Source organism: Dermacentor albipictus, chromosome 6 (assembly GCF_038994185.2).
Source record: "Dermacentor albipictus isolate Rhodes 1998 colony chromosome 6, USDA_Dalb.pri_finalv2, whole genome shotgun sequence".
In the NCBI taxonomy this organism is placed as follows: Eukaryota; Metazoa; Arthropoda; class Arachnida; order Ixodida; family Ixodidae; genus Dermacentor; species Dermacentor albipictus.
In genome coordinates, this window is record NC_091826.1 from 120,920,583 (window position 1) to 120,942,089 (window position 21,507).

Here is a 21,507-nt window from a genome sequence, read left to right on the forward strand (position 1 = left end):
TTCACAATGTCAAGAGCCTCTTTGGTTATCAGGTACAATGAGTGGGAAAGAAACTTGGCTTGGAGTTACGTATTTGTGGACCGGAATAAATTGCACAGAGAAGAATAAAGAGTTAGTGGAATGCATAAGCGCTGATATTAGGGGTTTCGGGAATGGTGCTGAGATAGTCCTATTAGGTGACATGAATGCCCACATACAGGATTTAGATGGCTATACCGACAATAACGGGAAGTCAATGCTAGACCTTTGCGAGCAACATAACCTCGTGATCGTGAATACAGGGCCTAAGTGTGAAGGACAGATCACGTGGGAAGTGGGAAACCGGCAATCGACCATTGATTACTGTCTGATGACAGAAGGAATTCATGATAAGTTGAGAGAAATGGTCATCGATGAGGAAGGGTTAAGCAGCATAGGGAGTGACCATAAACGCATCATTTTGAAAATGGGATATGTAGTTGGGAAAGAGAGCAACGAAAGCAAAATGGCCAGCCCAAATTTGAACGCTGAACAAATAGCAAATATAGTCACTAGAGTGGAGGAAGAAATTGGCAAGTCGCCAAGTAAGGGGTGGGAATATGGTGAGCTTCTAAGTGTAGTAACGACAGAAATACGGAAAGAGAAACAACACGTTCATTGGAAAGGAAAAAAGAAACCGAAAAGCTGGTGGAACAAGGAGATACGAGAAGCGATCGCCGAAAGACAGAAAGCATCTCGAGAGCACAGGCAGGCAAAGAAGGCGCAGTTGCCACAGGATGAAGTAACCGGTAAATGGGAAATATACCGGGAGAAAAAGTCTATGGTTCAAATACTGGTGCAAGCAAAATTAAAAGGTGAAAGTGAAAGTTGGTTGTCAGAAATACGTGAGAAAAAGAAGGCCGCACCTAGAATATTTTGGAATCACATAAAATTATTAGGCAGGAAATCAACAACAATACAACAACATATCCTAGACGAAGATGAAAACAGACTGGAAGGAGAAGCAGCAATAAATTACATCCAAAAAGTAACAGCCGAATCTTTCCAAGGCAAGGACGAGGTTGTATTTGAAGAAAAAAAGAGCATGAAAGAGACCCAAGGGGGAAAGGAGCTAGTGCTTACAAATTTAAACTGGAAGAAAGCGGAAGAGAAAATTCCTAAGCGCACAGCCACAGGGCTAGACGAGGTTCCCGTTAGGCTGATAAATGAACTGGGACCAAAAAGTAAGGAAGCTCTCGTGAAAGCAGTTGAAAAAACTTTAAAAGATAGACGAATACCAGACAGTTGGCGACAAAGTAGAATGAATTTAATTTATAAAGGTAAGGGGGAGAAAGACAGAATTCACTCGTATAGACCGTTGACCATTACATCGGTAATATACAGGCTAGCAATGCAGGCAATCAAATTAAAGCTTCAAGCATGGGCAGAAAATAATGACATTTTGGGAGAGCTTCAGAATGGCTTTAGAATAGGTAGGCGTTTGGATGATAACTTGTTTGTTCTTACTCAGTGTATTGAAATATCAAAAGCAGAAAGCAGACCGTTGTATGTGGCCTTTTTGGACATTACAGGAGCATACGACAACGTAGACCGCAGCATTTTGTGGGATATTCTGGAAGGGGAAGGCTTAGGTAACGATTGTATACAGCTTTTGAGAGAGATTTACCTAGAAAATACTGTTTGCGTTGAATGGGAAGGGATGAGGAGCGCGGAGAAAGTTCATATCAACAAGGGACTGAGGCAGGGGTGCCCTTTATCCCCGCTGCTGTTTATGATGTACATGGTGAGGATGGAGAGGGCGCTAGAAGGAAGTAATATCGGGTTTAATCTCTCATACAAACAGGCAGGTACAGTAATAGAGCAGCAACTCCCAGGTTTATTTTATGCGGACGACATTGTGTTGCTCGCAAACAAGCAAAGTGATTTGCAACGTCTGGCTAATATCTGTGGACAGGAAGGCAACAATTTAGGTTTGAAATTTAGTGTTAGAAAATCAGGTGTTATTGTATTCAATGAAAACAGTGAACAGACAGTGGAGATACAGGGCCAAGAAATACCTCGGGTAACAGAATATAAATACCTTGGTATATGGATAAACGAAGGCAACGGATATATGGAAACACAGGAAAAAACCATAACAGTCAAGGGGAAGAGAAGTGCGGCCATAATGAAGCACAGAGCGCTATGGGGATACAATAGGTACGAGGTCCTCCGAGGTATGTGGAAAGGGGTAATGGTTCCAGGACTTATTTTTGGAAATGCGGTTGTTTGCTTTAAATCAGGGGTACAATCAGGACTCGACGGGAACCAAAGGTCAGTGAGTCGCCTCGCATTGGGCGCTCACGGGAAGACTACAAATGAAGCTGTGCAAGGGGATATGGGCTGGACTAGTTTTGAAGTGAGGGAAGCTCGCAGTAAAATTGAGTATGAAGAACGGCTGAGGAATATGGAGGAAAGTAAATGGGCTGGGAGAGTGTTCAGGTATCTGTACAGGCAAAACATTGATTCACAGTGGAGGAAAAGAACTAGGAAGCTTACCAGCAAGTATGCGGCCTGTGGGGTGGGCAACACAGCAACAAAGAAGGTCAAGCGGAAAGTCAGAGAGGCTGAATTAATCTCATGGGTGGCGGCAATGGAAAAGAAACCTGCCATGAGTAACTACTTAAGGGGAAAAAACGAAATTAGGAAAGAAACCATTTATGATAACTCAAAGGGAAGCTCATTACTTTTCGAAGCGAGATCGGGATGCCTTAGAACACGCACCTATAAAGCGAGATATAAGAAGGAGGAAGAAGCATGTGCTTGCTGCGGTAAAGCTAGGGAAACGACGGAGCATATTTTATTAGAATGTGAAGACGTGTATCCAGCGGTCGATTTAGGCACCACTGGCCTCCTTGAAGCCCTTGGGTTCAGCGGGAGCAGTGGTAAAGCAAACAGGTCCGCAATAGACATCAGTAAGAGGCGATTGGAGGATTGGTGGAAGAAAAGTAGGGAAACGACAAAGGACGGAGACGTACAAAAGCACAGTTCGCAATAGGGTATCAGAAAATTTGGACGTGGTAGTTCATAATGTGTTTTTTTTTTCATTGGTTAACCTAGGTAGGATATTAGACAGCATAGTAGCAAGGGCTTGGTGGCGCAAACCACCGCCCCGTTCCAAAGGGGACGCTCATAACATCCATCCATCCATCCATCCAAACGTTTGGGTCATAAACGTAGACTGCTTCGTGTACAAGTCGCACCCACAAGCCTTTGGGTGATGGCAGCGGGGTCAGAACAAACGAGTGATACAAACAATGTTTCGTGTGGTAGTGGTAGTCGACGCAACGAGACTTCCTGTTTAGTCAAGGGTTCAACGAAAACTTGTCTTGTCGGGTCGCATAATAATGAACAGTCTTCTGGCGACTTTTATTTACTTTTGTAGATGAAACTACAATAATCTTGGACTTCGTCTCACCAGAAGAGTTTTTGGAACATGGTTATAACGGCGCGTTTTGAGGACAAGGCATAGAAAGGATGGACACAGGACAGTCTCCAATGAAGAAGTTCTTTTTCTGAAACTTGGTGCCAAGACTTGCTGGCTAAGACTACGTTTGTAAGACTCGCTATACCAATTTACTGATCAGATGCTGGAGTGAATGTAAGTCGTTACACAGGCCGAGGAAAGCACAAGACAAAAGCCGTAATGGCAAACTCCCTGACAGTTTTACTTTGAAACGTCCTCCGTAGCACTTACACATTGTGTCCCTGCTTACGCAGTCCAAGCAAGTTGAAAGCGGGGCTACAAGTTATGTGGTTGGGACCCGCAGCGTTCTTCAGCAGTAGCCTTGTGTGAACAGCACAATATTTATCATTGATAAGCTATTTAATGAAATTATTTACCTACATTAATAAGTATTATAGTGACGAAGAGAGCCTAATCGTCGAGACGGCCACCTGGCTCCTGAAGTGAGGAAGACAAAGACTCAAGGCGCGGTGTCGCTGTCTCCCTCGCGCTGACGCTTGGTTGGAACTGTTCGGCTGCTCTGGGCGCTGAACCAAAATTGACTGCGCTTCCCGCTAACCGCCAATAAACCCTGTAGCAGTACATTTATAAATGCGTTAGCATGAATGGCAAATTGTGCATTGTATTAGGAAAGAAAATCACTTTCAAAGCCTTGCAGGTTTACTACGTTTTCTCTAGTTTCTTTCACGTTTAAAAGCTCAAAACACTTCAAAATAAGCGCGGGCCCGCGTACCTGCCACGTGTGGCAGGAGTCTTTTGAAAGGTAACTTCAAAGAAATAGCGCTACTCAATGGCTGCATTAATGATCGCATAAAACTCTAGAGCACTCGGAGTAGCAGCACGAAATCAATAAAAATGCCCTTCTATTAAGTTTTGCTTCAGAACAGTAGTAGTGCTTACCGCCACCCTAAGCGAGTGACGAGGCTCAAGCATACATAATCACGCGCTTCGTGGTCGCCAAGTCATCCACTGAGTGGTTATTCGAAATCCCTTGCAAGAGTACTGCTATCCTTCAATCGAGGCGCGTCGGGGCATGCTCACTTTGCATCCTTGTTTGAGTTTACCGGCACGGCTTTAAAACGTTAGAAATGTAACTAGCACATATTTATTCGAGTGGGAACTATTCAATAAGATGTTCTTAAAGGAGTCGCACAATTTGACGTTAAAGTTCACGCAGCTTTACAAATACTTATTTAGGCAATTATTTTGGGTGAACAATTAACCAATTATAATAAAAGAAAACAGTCACAAGTTCATGCAAGGTGACTAGTAACAAAAGAGCGCCTTAAGCAATATCACTCCATCTCCAAGTGCGGGTGTCATTGACATGTCTATCACAGATCATCTTCCCTATTTCATTACCTTTGTTACAGAAAAACCTTACTATGACACTAGTTACTACACATCCAGGTTCGAACGGGATAACTTTGTTAATACAATAAATAGTACCAACTGGTAATCAATTTCTAATCTATGTGATCCTGAAGAGGCACTCGAAAAATTCTGCTCATTATTTTTGAAAGCTGCGCGCGCTAGCCCTACTACTGTCAAATGCAAAAAAAGTTTAAATTTCCACGTAATCCCTGGATAACAAAAGGTTTGTTAACCAGCATGCGTAAAAAAGATTATCTTTACAGGAAGACTAAAAAACAGCCGTTCAATGTGAACCTAGCGCATTGCTATAAAAAATACAGTACCACGTTGAACAATCTACTCAAAAAATCAAAACGCCTTTATTATGAGAAAGAATTCTGCAAAGCTAAAAATAATCCTAAGAAACAACGGCAACTTTTCAACGACTTGCACTGCCCTGCATCGTCTTCCATAGCTAACTCATTCAGTGATTACTTCCATGAAGTGTACAGTAATAGCCCGATAGCCTCTTCCTATCCATGTAACCGTTGCAATCATACATTCTTTCTTTTTCCCGTCACAGCCGATGAGGTCTGTTCTGCTATAATAAATCTAAAAAACACTTGCCCAGGTCTAGATAATGTCTCTGCCTATCACTTAAAACTTGTTGCCCCTTGCATTGCGGAAACACTAAGCAGCATAATTAGTCTAATTTCTAAATGCGGTACCTTTCCAAGTTCGCTTAAGAAGGCAAAAGTAATTCCTGTCTTTAAAAAAAGGTGATAAATCTCTTGAGTCTAATTATCGCCCAATCTCTATTTTGTCACCCATTAGTAAACTTATCGAGAAATTATTTCTGAAACGTGTAAACAGTTACCTAACAAAGTTTAAGTTGTTGAAATCTTGCCAATTCTGTTTCCGCCCTGGCAGTTCGACGAGCTTAGCTCTTATAGCCTTAACCAATTACATAAGGTGTTCTATTGACAGTGGTAAATTTGTTGGCTCAGTATTTTTAGATTTTACTAAAGCTTTTGACGCTGTGAATCATACCATTTTATTTGCAAACTAGATTCTTGAGGTATAACAGGTCCACCTTTAACTTTTCTTAAAGATTGCTTACATGATCGTGAGCTAACAATCTGTGTAGGGGGCGCTTATTCCGAGTCGAAAGTTGTTAATCAAGTGGTACCGCAGGGCTCAATACTGGGACCCTTGTTGTTTTGCATTTACATTAACAACTTACCCGATGTTCTTGACCTTTCTAATGCAATTTTATATGCTGATGATACCACTATTTCCATGTCTGATAACCCTTTACCAACCTTACTCCTTAAACTGAACCATGAACTAGCAAAAGTTGTTGAATGGTGTCATTTAAATCATTTAATTTTAAACCCTCTCAAAACCCAGTTCATGATATTTAAAACAAAGCAGAAGATCATGCCGTTTTTCCCCCGAGTAACTCTCGACAGTCACCTTATTCCTGCAGCTGACTGTGTTTTGTTCCTTGGCATAAAACTAGATTCTCACTTGAAATTTACTAATCATATTGCGTTTGCTAAACAGAAAACAGCTTTCGGCGTAAGAACTCTCATCAAATCACCCGCATTCTTTTCAGAACACGCATTATTATGTTTATACTTTGCGTTCATTCACAGTCATATCGCCTATGGTATTGCTTCCTGGGGAAATACGTATCACTGCCACCTCTCGTCTATTCGACACATACAGAACCAGGCTATTCGCATAATCACCAACAGTTCCTCTTACTCAAATGCTCTCCCGCTACTACAGGGAAACTTTATACAACCTGTATCTGCCTTGTTTAAGTATCATCTGTTTTCTTTTCTAAATTACTTAACAGCTTCCTTGCGAATTTGTGGACTACAAATTACTCACTAATACCAACCACACTACGTTTGCGCATAATTACATTTTTTATTACCTAAATGTAACACAAACTATGGGAGGTTTTTTAGCGCACGAAAAGGGACGAAGGACAGTGGCAAGACGCGGACACAGCGCGTCTCCGAGTCTTGCCACTGTCCTTCGTCCCTTTTCGTGCGCTAAAAAACCTCAGTTATGAACCAACACGCCCTAACCTATACTCTTTCAAACTATGGGAAAATGGCATCCTCGTTTTCCCCTTTAAAAGCATGGAATGACCTACCCCATTCACTTAAATTAACGTCATCTTTGAATGTATTCAAACATGAGTTAAGATGCTTTATTTCTTTTTGTAAATAGTTTCATGTCCTATAACATGTTCTCTGTAGAATTATACTTTTTGATATATGTACTGTTTTGTTTGTTTTCTCTTACTAATGTGTGATGTTACGCGCATTCATTTGTTTTCCATGTACTTTTTTAAATTTGCTGCTTTAACCCACGTTTTGTGCACAACGTTTTTTTTTCTTTTTAGAACCGAGGGTCCCGTTGCAGTCATTGACTTTGGGACCCTCGTCTGCATACTATTTGTTGTTTACTTATTGTTTTTTGAATGACGAATGCACTGAAACTGAACTGAAACCCACCCGCGTATCTAGTAGCGATTTTTTACAGCGAATAGTTTTCTTTGGCTCTTCGAACGGTCTTTATCGCTGGTCCCTGGTTAATGGTTGGTGGTGTTACCTTGTTGAGGGAAGCCGATAAACCAAGCTTTAGGGGTTGTTGTATTAAACGCGCCGAGGGAGAGGGCGCGTGCTCTCAGACAACCCAGTTGTGAAGAGGGGCTGGGAGAGAATTGTGGCCGGACTGCCTTGCGTGAGCTCTCGCGCAACCACTTTGCGGGTTTGGGTGGAGATGGGTGGTATGGAGGAGGCGGCCGCGGGAAGGTGAATGAAGGCGAGGGAAGGTGCCTAGAGAGAGGGTGCGTGCTCTGGGGCTATATAGTTGTGTGATTGGGCAGGGAGAATGGAGGGCAGGGGTGCCTGTTGCTCTTTCGCTCGTTCGTTCTTTCAGAATACTCTCTTACATTGACAATCATCATCGGTGGTTTCTGCATAACTTTATTTCACAGCTTTGCCCAGGTTAGCTGTGCCATTCTTTGTGCCAACAAACTTTATAGTACGATAACAAACTTCAACTTTAAGACGTACATCTTGTTTTCAGTGCACGTCGCGTGCCACAACCTAGAGCCCCGACGATGTTGTCGGCCGGCAAGTCGAAGAGTAACACTGGTAGCAAACGAACAAGTCCATCAGGGCGAAGTGGAAGCCGCGGAAGTCCGCCTAGTGAGGCCAAGATCGACAGCGCGAGTAATCGGACAGGAGCTCGGGGTGGAAGCAGCAGCAATGGCAGACCGGCTGGCAGCGACAAAAAGCCCTCTCCGAGCGAGGTCTCTCACAAGCCAAGCTCTGCCAAAGCGTAAGTGTATGAATATAGAAAGTTACGCAATTGGCAGACTCGCTGGCGTACATGTCTGCTGGAATATCATGTGACTGTTCTCATCACGCGCGATGCTATATTTAAAGCAGAATATATATGCAAAATGGCTCTAATATCAATATAACGTTGACCTAGATTCGCAGGTCACAGATAGGTGAACGCCTGCCGATAACGGAAGTTTCCCTACTACAGAAAAGGTGTGAAAATGGAATACAGATGGTGACGCGGTAGTTAATGTTCCCACATTTTCTTACCACGAAGTAATTCATTTCTTTCTTGCAGTTTAGCATAATAGTCCCAATTACATGCTTAAGAATATTACAAATCTACTTATCCAAGTATTTTTTCTCCTTTGCAAACGAACGTAAGCGCTTAACAATGATTTGAGCCTCACGATGTAATGACGCAATTATGAAAAAGAAACCACCTCACCGCCTCTATCGCCAGCAATCCTGATCAACCATCGCTCCAAGCTATCGTATTTAACATTGTATAACCACATAAGTAAGCCGCTTCCTCTCTGCAACACGAATATGCATTCAGAGTACTCAAGGTAGGGAAATAATTCATTAAGATACCCTTGCCTGAAGGTTGTCTTTTTTTCCCGGTCTGTCTTTTTAAGTTGGGCAGTATTCCCTCTTCTGCAAGCATCAACCAAGTATCGCAATGCCCCGCTTTCTTTCTACAGGTCATGATATTGTGTTTATTGCCGCTATTTGGGCATAAAATATAAAAACACGTCTTTCACGGCAGGTCGCCTGGCACCGACATTGCTGCGGATCGCAAAGCAAGCGCCAGCGCTCCCGCTTCTCCATCCAGACACAAAAAGAAGTCTTCCAGCGCCAAACAATCAAAAAGCAGAACGAAGCGACGGGCATCTGCCGCGAACAGCACGGGATTAAAGGTATGACTCCCCCCCCCAAATTTCCAATTTCTTGTGATGCGAAGTATTATTGGGCCATTACCAGGCACATTGCCGTAGGTATTTGTGTTCTTTTGGCCTCGCTTCTCCAAAAAAAATCAGCAGAAATTATCGACGATTATTGTCGAGCAAGCGAGTAGCACGAACGAACGATCGAACTAGAGCGAGTGAGCAAGCGAGTGGACGAAAGAGTAAAAAATCTAACGTTTTTCTTCCATGTCCGAACACCGACTAACCAGGAAAACGGCTGAAAGTGGCTGAGAAACCTATTCACTCCTAAATCCTTTGTAGGTGATGGTTTAACTTGCACTAGGGTCTCCCAGCGCAGTAGCCCGATATTCTACACTTTAAGATAACCTAACACCCTTACGAAATTATGAAACTGTTGCATTATGAAATTATGATTATGACAACTTACATGCTACACCTCGCGAGGGTGTTTACGTTCAGGAGATACCGCATCATAGCATTATGTGACGATGGATGTCGAAACACCCTTTCACACATCATAAGAGTGTACGCGCAAAAGGAAATGTCATAGTTTGCGGGAAATGTTCTTGGATATTTTTGCTTGATTGAGGAGCTCGTGATCCTCCGGAGGAGCAACACGTACAATGCTTTACTGGAAGCCTATACCCGAAGCACCACCATCATGTCATAGTTAGGCTGAGTTCAGTTACACAATACCTTCGGGAAACAGGCCCACGGAAAGACAAAAGAGAGGACAAACTATCGATTCCAAAAATAGGCGGCCGAACCTCAACACTATCAGCGGTAAGGTTGTTACCACGGATGTAGGTTTGCACTGCTTTAACTCGGTTGACGTTACGTTGCATAGCCAGTATTTATTCCAAAATTAAGATCATGCCAGTTTTCCCCTCCATCACTCTATTGTGACAGCTAGCGTGTTGATGCGCTTTGTTACATTCCACAGCCCTGAATATCGGCCCACTTAGCAGAGTTCACTAGCCCGATGATTGGCTTACTTCGTGAAGGTGCAAGTTGTAAATATTCTTTCCCGTAGTTTAATTAAGTTAGCTGTGATGGCTTAGCCGTCATCATTAAGCTATCGTCACCGACGTGCAGTCGTGAACTCATAACGTTTTCACAAGCTGCGCTGCCGTCATGTAAACGCAACTACTTCCCTCACACAAAGACTTTGTGCCATCTGGTATCGCTCTGCGGAATGTAAAGTATTGATTTCCAAGCACTGTTGTCTGCGTATGCAGCTATCATGGTGGTTCAGCTAGAATGGGAATGGTGGATAAGCACTTGAATGTGTCTAAGTTTCGTCCTTATCGCTTCAATCGGCTTTGCGACTTTGCAAACCGATCATTTTCAGCAAAATAGTGCGCTACAAATGCTCCAATTTTCAGTGAATATGCAATATGCACAGAGTCTTATTGCGCTCGCAAACCTATGATTGTTTCTCAATTTAGGCGGATAAGATGTTCATAAAGCATAGTAGCAAAGCCGCAAGAAAGTCTGAAGCCACAGACACGTAGGCTGGGCAAATGCATGTATACTAATCGTCATTCTCATTTTAGCTCAACGTTCGCAGTGCCACAGTTCTCTGGTGTCGAAGAATATTAACACCGGCATTAAAAACAGTCTCAATGTGTGCGAAACATATAAAATAAATGAAGCAGTGTAAGTTTGCGCACCATTCGTCTGCCTCTGCTCTAACTTTTTTTCATCTCGTACAAAGGGCGCAAGGAAAAACAAGGACAGCCACATATTAATCAATTTATTCACCCTTCTATCCCTATAGACGGGAGAAAAGTTGGTGCAGTACCTTTCTTTGTAGTTCACGTGGCGTGATTTGCAACCAATAGAGGGCGAGCGTGAGCTCACACGAAAAAAAAAATAATCGGTGGTTTAGCGGTAAACGCGTGAGAAATTCGTTATCCTTACGTTACGCCTCTAGGATACCCCGGCATACACGTATACGTTTGTCCTCTTTGACACTCCTAACACTGACGCCTAAAACAAAGGGCCGACTACACAGGAAACCGAGGCGGAAGACGGCGGCAAACACCCGGCATGCTCGACCTCCCCTGCTGACGTCGCAACCGCAGAGCATAGAGAGCACAAGAGTTCTCCTGGCGGTCAACAAAGCCACAAGGTCAAGCTTAAGATGCCCGATGGAACGTACTTAGGCGTCGGTAAACGCAACCGATACATCAGGCAAGCATTACAGCGAGACTACAATTATTACTCGCCCCAGTTGGAGGACTGCGGTAAATGTCGTGTACGATGCCTTCATACATTTCTCTTCTTGGCATACGAAAGACATTCCCAGATGTATGCCAACCCCAGCAACTAATTCGTTAAACACAGCGAAATTGTATGAGGCAGTTTTCATACCCTTTCACCAGTACAAGGGGTTTGTTTTGCCACCACCCGGAGATCTAAAGGACGCTTTGCTAACGCTTCAATACATCCCATGCTATGGATCCGCTAAACTCGAGCCTTTTCCTACGCTTCGGTATATGCGAACATGCGCAAAGTCCTGCCTTGCATTTTTTGTCGGGAAAGAAGAAACAGTATGTGTCGTTCACAACACAGCAGCATACTGAAACTGATCTTAGTCAAGAGCCCCAGACGTTGTACATACAAAGTGTTCGTCTACGTACATTTTGTCGAGTGAGTGGAAGCGACCCATAAACTGCGATTATGGCAAATGTAAGACTGCAAGTCGCGTCGTTCGCTGCTACAACGGAATCTCAAGCTTTAAATATGTGAGGCTCAGAGCGGGTGCTACTACGTATAGACACTTTGCGCTGACAATGCGTACAGTTGAGTCAGCTAATGAGATAACTCTGACAAGCCTCGTGACTGTTACAGATGTAACCTTTCATGCGCTGCGACAAATTTACGCTAGTGTAGTAGTCTATAGTCGTCAGCAGAGCGGTCCGCATGATTCTAACACATCAAAAACGACACTGGGCCCAACCTGTGGTCGAACGGCAATGTATAATCCATAAAAAGTCGCTTTTCGTCATGTTCTAAGGTGGTGGAAAAGTTTTGTTCTAGTTTTGCTCGATTCCGGGTCAGCTGAAAATGACGGTACAGCTCCGGTTTTCGGCTCAGTGCCGGTCCGGTTCGACACCCGACGTGCACGCGGTCGTCGCCGCAGCAGAAAATTCCGTCTGTGATTCGCATCCTGGCCGTTGAACATGTGAAGAAGAAATGACGGTCCTCAATAAATTAATTGCGGTGACAAAAGTATCCGTGACTAGAGCATCATTTGATTATTTGGAAGGTGAACCGATCAGTGAAGCCGCGCCCATAACTTGTCAATTCCATTATTATTATTATTATTATTATTATTATTATTATTATTATTATTATTATTATTATTATTATTATTATTATTGGCTGTGGCCCGAATAAGAAGAAATTTTGATGAATTAGCAGACATACTGCTTTTTATGATTAATGGTTTTATAAGCACCGCATCGATTCCGGAGGCATTAAACAAGGCGATTGTTAAGCCACTGTATAAAGCAGGAAAAAAAGATGAAGTTGAAAACTATAGGCCTATCCCTGATTTGCCTGTACTCTCACAAATACTGGAAAAGTTTTTGTTTGATTATATGACTTCCTACTTAAAGAAATTTTCAATCCTCACACCAAGAGAGTTTGGATCTGTTGCTGAGCGAGGTACTATTTCACTGTTAGAAGAGTTCACCGATGAATTATATTCTGCACTAGTTAAGCTGTATAGTTGTGCTTTGTTTTTTGAATTAGTAAGAGCCTTAGAAACTGTATATGACGATATTTTATTGCAAACGTTGTTTCGTTTGGGTTTCAGGGGACCCTTTTTTGATCTTATTTGCAATTATTTACATGATACGACAAAGGTGGTCATGGGCAGTAAAAAATTGTTAGCGCTAGGAAATATATTACAGCTGGGGTCCCCCAGAGATCCGTGTTGTCCCCTCTCTTATTCAATTTATTTATGAACGACTTTCCCACGATAATTACGAAAGCCACTGTGTATCAATATGCAGGTGATACAGTTATACTCACTTGTCATATGCATTATGAGCAAGCTATTAGCGCCCTACAGAATGCAGTTCATACGGCTAAGCAGTGGTTTGAAGAAAACTATATATATATCACTGCTAGAAAAAGCAAAATCATGTGCTTTCGTAGTCCATTAAAAACTAAAACAATAAGCTTGCCAATATTTCTACATGATGAACGTTGTACTTCATGTAAATTTACTGCTATAGACTATGTAGAGACATTCAAATACCTGGGTATAATGTTTAACAGCGGCATGTCTTAGCAGCATCACATGGCGTTTTTATGTGGCAAACTACGAAGTGTTGCATATCCACTTTTCAGCACAAATAGTTTAGTACCTCTACCAGTAAAAAAATGATAGTACATGCACTAGCGTAAAGTGTGCTGAGGTATGGTATAACAATCTTCGCCTTTTGTACAGAGCACTGGAAAAATCCTATTGATAAACTACTAAAAAGTATTAAAAAATGTTGCTTATCCTACTACACTACACGACAATATTATTTTTCAGGAATTAGGATTTTGCACATTGGAGGACTTATTTAGCAGAACTGTTATTATGCGGCATAATTGTAGCGATGAATTCAAAGTGGCATACCATGCACCTCGATTGTTAAGAAATAAAAAAAAAACGTTTTAAGGTCCCCTACTCCTCTAATAAGTATGGTGAAACGATAAGAAGTGTATACATCCCAAAATATTTAACGATTTGACCGATGAATTCTATTTGCAAACTTCTAAAAAACCGTTCAAAAAATTATTGATGAAATGTTTAAATTTAGTTCTGACTGTCTACTCAAGCTGCTTATGTGTTTGTCTTTATTTACTGTGTCATCGTCTGTTAACGGATAATACTACCAACCATTCTCCTGAAAGTTGGAAGAAAAACGTGTTATTATGTAAATGCCTACTTTTGCACCTATAATGCCAATATGTAACCACAACGCTGTACCGACTCTGCCGGGCCTAGTCGCACAAGTCTTGGTGGACATAGACAGGCCTGTTTCTTTGTTTTGCTTTTGGATGTGTCAATAAACATTATTATTATTATTATTATTATTATTATTATTATTATTATTATCATCATCATCATCATCATTGGAGTCCTCCACGAAACTGGTCATCTCCACGAAAATGGTCACCTAGACTACTTGAGCTATTCATGAGCTACAGCATTTACATTCACCGCAGTCTACCATTTTCCACATCTTTCTTTTGTCTTTCCTCAGAATTTAAAACATGTGTCTTTATATTATGCAATTACATCTATGCCTGCAACGACTCAGGTTCTATTGATTTTTTCCCGCATTTTCCCATCAATGCTGAAATGTATCTTGCATATCTCGAGTGCAGACCAATTAATGCTTCCGTTCGCATTAAAAGGGCGACGTTCCCTGGTGGAGTTCGTTGTGCGAATATCTTGGCATTCAATAACGATGTGTTCAGTCACATCCCGACTTTTGTTGCAGCAGTCACATGCATCACCCTGTTGCGAATATTCACTAAGGTATGCTTTTGTATTCGGGAAGCCAGCTCTTTGTGTTATCTTACAGGTTTCTCTTTGTATTTCTTTCTTCGCTCATTAGCAGAGCTAGTTGGAACTTAGACATCTGAAACATTGCTAACGCTTCCAGTGGAAAGAAAGCAAAAACGCAGAACAAAAATGGTGACCGGATATAAAGGATATTAGAAAAAGCTGGATAGGAAGGATGCAGGCGTCCTTCCATTCCTGTCATACTTTCATTTATTTTATGTTGGGCTGCACCATTCTGTGAAGTGAAGGATAAATAGACGCGATTTTCTTGTGCGCTGCAGTGGAGCCGTGGTAACTGCCTGACAAGACGCATTAGAATGTGCGGGAACAAAGAGTTGCCAAAACTCAAGAGAAGAGGACCGCGTCATTGCGTCCTCTCGTTCATTGTGCTGTGCTTGATACGTCTTTATTCCACCTTTCACATCGACTAGCTCACGTAGTCACGTTCTTATGATTTTTCTTTCTTTCTGTGCTTCGTATGCTTGCAGAGCCATGCAAAAGAAGAACCTCCAGTGCCACTACACTCCCTTCATCTTCGTCTGCGGTGTTGGTATCTTCATGCTGACGTTTCTGTACATCCATCTATATCACCCAGGTGAGTCCGGAGGGCGGCGATGACAGGCCGCGTAAGGACTATTGTGCCTAAATGATGCTGTAGGGTCGTAAATATTTACTCTAGGAGGGCTGGGAGCTGCACTCTCGCAAAAGTTTTACACCCTTTGGGACTTCACAACTAATTCTTATTTGGCGGTGTGCGAATAATGGTGGTGTGGGGTCCGGACAGGCCGCCTTTGGAATATGAACCTGGCAACGTTTAACGCTAGAACGTTATCTAGTGAGGCGAGTCTAGCAGTGCTATTGGAGGAATTAGAGGCCAGTAAATGGGATATAATAGGGCTCAGTGAAGTTAGGAGGCCAAAAGAAGCATATACAGTGCTAAAAAGCGGGCACGTCCTGTGCTACCGGGGCTTAGCGGAGAGAATAGAACTAGGAGTCGGATTCCTGATTAATAAGAATATAGCTGGTAACATATAGGAATTCTATAGCATTAACGAGAGGGTGGCAGGTCTTGTTGTGAAACTTAATAAGAGGTACAAAATGAAGATTGTACAGGTCTACGCCCCTAAATCCAGTCATGATGACCAGGAAGTCGAAAGCTTCTATGAAGACGTGGAATCGGCGATACGTAGAGTGAAAACTAAATACACTATACTAATATGCGACTTTGATGCCAAGGTAGGCAAGAAGCAGGCTGGAGACAAGGCAGTGGGGGAATATGGCATGGACACTAGGAATAGCAGGGGAGAGTTATTAGTAGAGTTTGCGGAACAGAATAATATGAGGATAATGAATACCTTCTTCCGCAAGCGGGATAGCCGAAAGTGGACGTGGAGGAGCCCTAACGGCGAGACTAGAAATGAAATAGACTTCATCCTCTGCGCTAACCCCGGCATCATACAAGATGTGGACTTGCTCGGCAAGGTGCGCTGCAGTGACCACAGGATGGTAAGAACTCGAATTAGCCTAGACCTGAGGAGGGAACGGAAGGAACTGGTACATAAGAAGCCGATGAATGAGTTAGCGGTAAGAGGGAAAGTAGAGGAATTCCAGATCAAGCTACAGAACAGGTATTCGGCTTTAACTCATGAAAAGGACCTTAGTGTTGAAGCAATGAACTACGACCTTGTGGGCATCATTAAGGAGTGTGCAATGGAAGTCGGTGGTAACTCCCTTAGGCAGGATACCAGCAAACTATCGCAGGAGACGAAAGATCTGATCAAGAAACGACAATGTATGAAAGCCTCTAACCCTACAGCTAGAATATAACTGGCAGAACTTTCGAAGTTAATCAACAAGCGTAAGACAGCTGACATAAGGAAGTATAATATATATAGAATCGAACATGCTCTCAGGAACGGAGGAAGCCTAAAAACAGTGAAGAAGAAACTAGGTATTGGCAAGAATCAGATATATGCGTCAAGAGACAAAGCCGGCAATATCATTACTAATATGGATGAGATAGTTCAAGTGGCTGAGGAGTTCTATAGAGATTTATACAGTACCAGTGGCACCCACGACGATAATGGAAGAGAAAATAGTCTAGAGGAATTCGAAATCCCAAAGGTAACGCCGGAAGAAGTAAAGAAAGCCTTGGGAGATATGCAAAGGGGAAAGGCAGCTGGGGAGGATCAGGTAACAGCAGATTTGTTGAATGATGGTGGACAGATTGTTCTAGAGAAACTGGCCACCCTGTATACGCAATGCCTCACGACCTCGAGCGTACCAGAATTTTGGAAGAACGCTAACATAATCCTAATCCATAAGAAAGGGGACGCCAAAGACTTGAAAAAATTATAGACCGATCAGCTTACTCTCCGTTGCCTACAAACTATTTACTAAGGTAATCGCCAATAGAATCAGGAACACCTTAGATTTCTGTCAAACAAAGGACCAGGCAGGATTCCGTAAAGGCTACTCAACAATAGATCATATTCACACTATCAATAAGGTGATAGAGAAATGTGCGGAATATAACCGACCCTTATATATAGCTTTCATTGATTACGAGAAAGCGTTTGATTCTGTCGAAACCTCAGCAATCATGGAGGCATTACGGAATCAGGGTGTAGATGAGCGATATGTAAAAATACTGGAAGATATCTATAGCGGCTCCACAGCCACCGTAGTCCTCCACAAAGAAAGCAACAAAATCCCAATAAAGAAAGGCGTCAGACAGGGAGATACGATCTCTCCAATGCTATTCACAGCATGTTTACAGGAGGTATTCAGGGACCTGGAGTGGGAAGAATTGGGGATAAAAGTTGATGGCGAATACCTTAGCAACTTGCGATTCGCTGATGATATCGCCTTGCTTAGTAACTCAGGGGACCAATTGCAATGCATGCTTACTGACCTGGAGAGGCAAAGCAGAAGGGTGGGTCTAAAAATTAATCTGCAGAAAACTAAAGTAATGTTTAACAGTCTCGGAAGAGAGCAGCAATTTACAATAGGCAGCGAGGCACTGGAAGTCGTAAGGGAATACATCCACTTAGGGCAGGTAATGGCGGCGGATCCGGATCATGAGACGGAAATAATCAGAAGAATAAGAATGGGCTGGGGTGCGTTTGGCAGCCATTATCAGATCATGAACAGCAGGTTCCCATTATCCCTCAAGAGAAAAGTATATAATAGCTGTGTCTTACCAGCACTCACCTACGGGGCAGAAACCTGGAGGCTTACGATAAAAGTTCTACTCAAATTGAGGACGACGCAACCAGGTATGGAAAGAAGAATGATAGGTGTAACGTTAAGGGCTAAGAAAAGAGTAGATTGGGTGAGGGAACAAACGCGAGTTAATGACAACTTAGTTGAAATCAAGAAAAAGAAATGGGCATGGGCAGGACATGTAATGAGGAGGGAAGATAAGCGATGGTCATTAAGGGTTACGGAGTGGATACCAAGGGAAGGGAAGCGTAGCAGGGGGCGGCAGAAAGTTATGTGGGCGGATGAGATTAAGAAGTTTGCAGGGGCGGCATGGCCACAATTAGTACATGACCGGGGTTGTTGGAGAAGTATGGGAGAGGCCTTTGCCCTGCAGTGGGCGTAACCAGGCTGATGATGATGATGATGATGATGATGATGATGATGGATAATGTAAGCTCTAAAGAACTAATCGAATGTTGTCGTATTCGATTTCGTCATGTAATCAAATTGTCGCTACTAATAGCCACGAATCTAATGGACGTGGAAAATATTAATATTTTTCCAGTAGTCCTCAAGTACTTCACGTCGTCGATCCCGCACAAATAACCGTGCAGCAAAAGTGCGATACCTTGCATTCTGTCCCAGTTATCACAACGTACTAAATCACTGCGACGATCAGGGCGCGAGACGTTTCTGGCAGAAATACGACCACTCGCTGGAAAATACGACCAATCGCAACAAATTTGTGTTTAAAGATGCCTATTAGAAGTGTGAGTGTTGTTTGGTGCTACACACAGATGCAAATCGTGTCTTGTCATTGAACTACATCTGAACAGGTTGCATCGCAGCATACTTCGTAGAACAGTGGCACCAACTGCCGCGGCCGTTCAAACTACAAAAATATAGCTTTCGGGTTTCTCGGTGCTATTGTCGTGGACGACGAATCTTTCTGGTTTGGTGGCGAAGGTAAACACAGATGTTTACTGGCCCCGAGGTTTACCTCTATAACTTTCATTTATAATCCATAACTGGTGAGTACGCCCTGCAGTACCTTGCGTTGTCTTACAAACCGCGCATTATGTGCAATGTATATATATATATATATATATATATATATATATATATATATATATATATATATATATATATATATATATATATATATATATATATATATATATATATTACGATATTATCGGTAGATACCCGACAGACGAGCCGCCGAGAGAACGACGACGAAGTGGGTCTGTGCCCTTGGCGCGAGTAAAATGTCGGCCTGGTGCTCTGGCTCCAGTCCAGTGTAAATAACTTGTAAATAGCCTCTTGCGTCTGCGTCTTTCTACACGTAACATTCCGGTGGAGTTGAGCGATCCTCGTCCTCACCATGGAACTCCGGAGTGGTCGGACCATCGAGCTTGTCACCATGCCTCCCGGTGACGAGACCACCTCTGGAACGGCTTCGGCTTATCCGACTGCTCCCGTCGTCACGGTTGCCCAGCATCGCGACCCTGTTGTGTTCTCTGGCCTGGAGGGACAGGACGTTGACGAATGGATCAAACTATATGAACATGCCAGCGCTAATAACAGGTGGGACCCAACCATTATGCTCTCCAATGTCATCTTTTATCTCGGCGGTACCCCACGCTTGTGGCACAAGACGCACAAGACGTGGCACAAGACGCATGAGAAGATGCTGTCTGCAGAGCTCGTCGAAACTCTGGCAACGCTCAATGAACTGAGAAACAGTGCCTGGGTTTTTTGACAGTAGCATATGAAAGGCATCGCCGGAAATGCCCTTCATGATGTGACGTACGTTGTCCCCCTACGCCATCAACGGGTGGACACGCCAGCAAAGGTGGACGATGTCCTCTATGTAGCTGGTGAACGTTTCATCACTTTGGTGGGATCGGCTTCGTAGGCTTCGTTCGGAGCGAAGTTTGTGCACACCAGGGTGCCCGAAAACTTCTGCGATACTGGTTTTGAAGCTGGCCCACGTGCGGAGATCGGCTTCGTGGTTTTTGAGCCACAGCTTGGCGACGCCCGATAAACAGAACATCGCGTTGCCGTGCTTCAGGGGATCGTCCCATTTGTTGGTGTTGCTGGCGCGTTCATACGATTCCAGCCAATCTTCAATGTCTTTCTCATTGGTGACGCTGAAGATATCAGGATCCCGCGGACGCTGGGCACCGGCACATAAGATGGCGTGAATAACCGGTGGGGATGTCGCGCTGGAGTCGTCAGGCATGACAAATGACAGAGTTCGGGTGCGTAAATCCAGGTTGGGGGAAAACCGCAGCGCCTCCAGCAGAATCTAACATGAATACAGTAGGAGAGAGCAGCAGGCAGCGTGTCTTAACCAGAGCAGCTCAAGCAATCTCGATTTAGTAGAGTAGTTTGCTGGGCCAGTTGGTGCATGGTGAACGTATAATGGTTTCCAGCAAGTACGGACGCGAGCACAATATGTAGGAACAGACAGGACAACGCTGGACTTACAGTTGTAAGTGCAGCTTTGTCCTTTCTGCTTCCACTTGTGCTCGCGTCCGTACTTGCTGGAAACCATTATACGTTCACCAAGCAATCTCGAGCTCACGCCTCCCGGACTGGCTAAGTGGCTGTAGCGGCGGGCACTGCTCTTCAGCACAATATATATATATATATATATATATATATATATATATATATATATATATATATATATTGTGATAGAAGGATGTGGGCCCAGGCCTCAAGCACACAGGGATGGCGCAATGAACACAGAGAGGCTTTAATGACACGGGGACAGGACTAGAATAACATATACGATAACACACACACAGTTCCTTTCATAAATGTCTCTCGCTTAAGTATAGTCACGTTCAGCGTCTATGTAGGCAGGCGTCCGATAGCGCGTCGGTATCACACACTCACGGCACGAAGAGGCGCAAAGATGAATCTGGAGCGGCGAGTGGCGCAGGTGCTGGAGGCCGGGCGGATGCCCGGCACACGACGAGCCACTCGCGCGACAGCTGTGTCGGGACGTCTGCCCGCCACAGGATAGACCATTCGGAAGGCTTAGCTGCACCGGAACATGCCGGTGTCGGATGCTCGCCCAGCAGTGGAGAAGGCCGGTTGAAGCCCAAGGACAGCCCGGCCTGTTCTGCCAGCTCACCCAGGAACACCAGCCTTGGGTAGACGAACTGCTCGGCTCGTTCGGAAGGCCAGTCCAAGCAGCTCAAGCAGATCACATGGCTGCCGCCTCCGCCCCGACACCGGCCCTTCTCTTCCTCTTCGTCCGTCGCCGCCGCACAGCAATCACGCGCATTTGGCCGCGACATTCAAACAGTCCAGACTCCTATCACAATATATATTGTGAGAATTCATAAGCTATTCTTTATCATCTGTACATGATCATCATCATGTGGGGTTCATATGGGGTTCATCATCGCTTGTGGGGCTGTCTCTCGAGTGTGATCCATGCTGTGGGCGTGGTTGGTTCGCCGCATCCTTGACGCGGAATAAACGTCGTGACAACTGCCGCGTCACAAGTGGTGGAGTGTGCTCTTCGGTCCTCCGTTTTCTGACGCCCCGCTCAACCTCCTGGAGCTTCGA

At 43.8% G+C, this 21,507-nt stretch overlaps 1 protein-coding gene across 3 annotated transcripts in view; it reads left to right on the forward strand.

Annotated features, from left to right (window-relative positions):
- LOC135913775 (micronuclear linker histone polyprotein-like) overlaps window positions 1–21,507 on the forward strand; it is a 39,869-nt gene that overhangs the window by 2,145 nt on the left and 16,217 nt on the right. For 2 of the 3 annotated variants that reach the window (XM_070521078.1, XM_065446419.1), the window contains exons 2-5: window positions 7,949–8,203; window positions 8,978–9,128; window positions 11,155–11,333; window positions 15,204–15,310. In XM_070521078.1, coding sequence (XP_070377179.1) covers window positions 7,983–8,203; window positions 8,978–9,128; window positions 11,155–11,333; window positions 15,204–15,310 — 658 coding nt within the window. In that variant the 5' untranslated portion in view covers window positions 7,949–7,982. Of the gene's footprint in view, window positions 1–7,948; window positions 8,204–8,977; window positions 9,129–11,154; window positions 11,398–15,203; window positions 15,311–21,507 lie in introns of all 3 variants that reach the window. The other variant, XM_070521079.1, reaches the window with a different exon arrangement.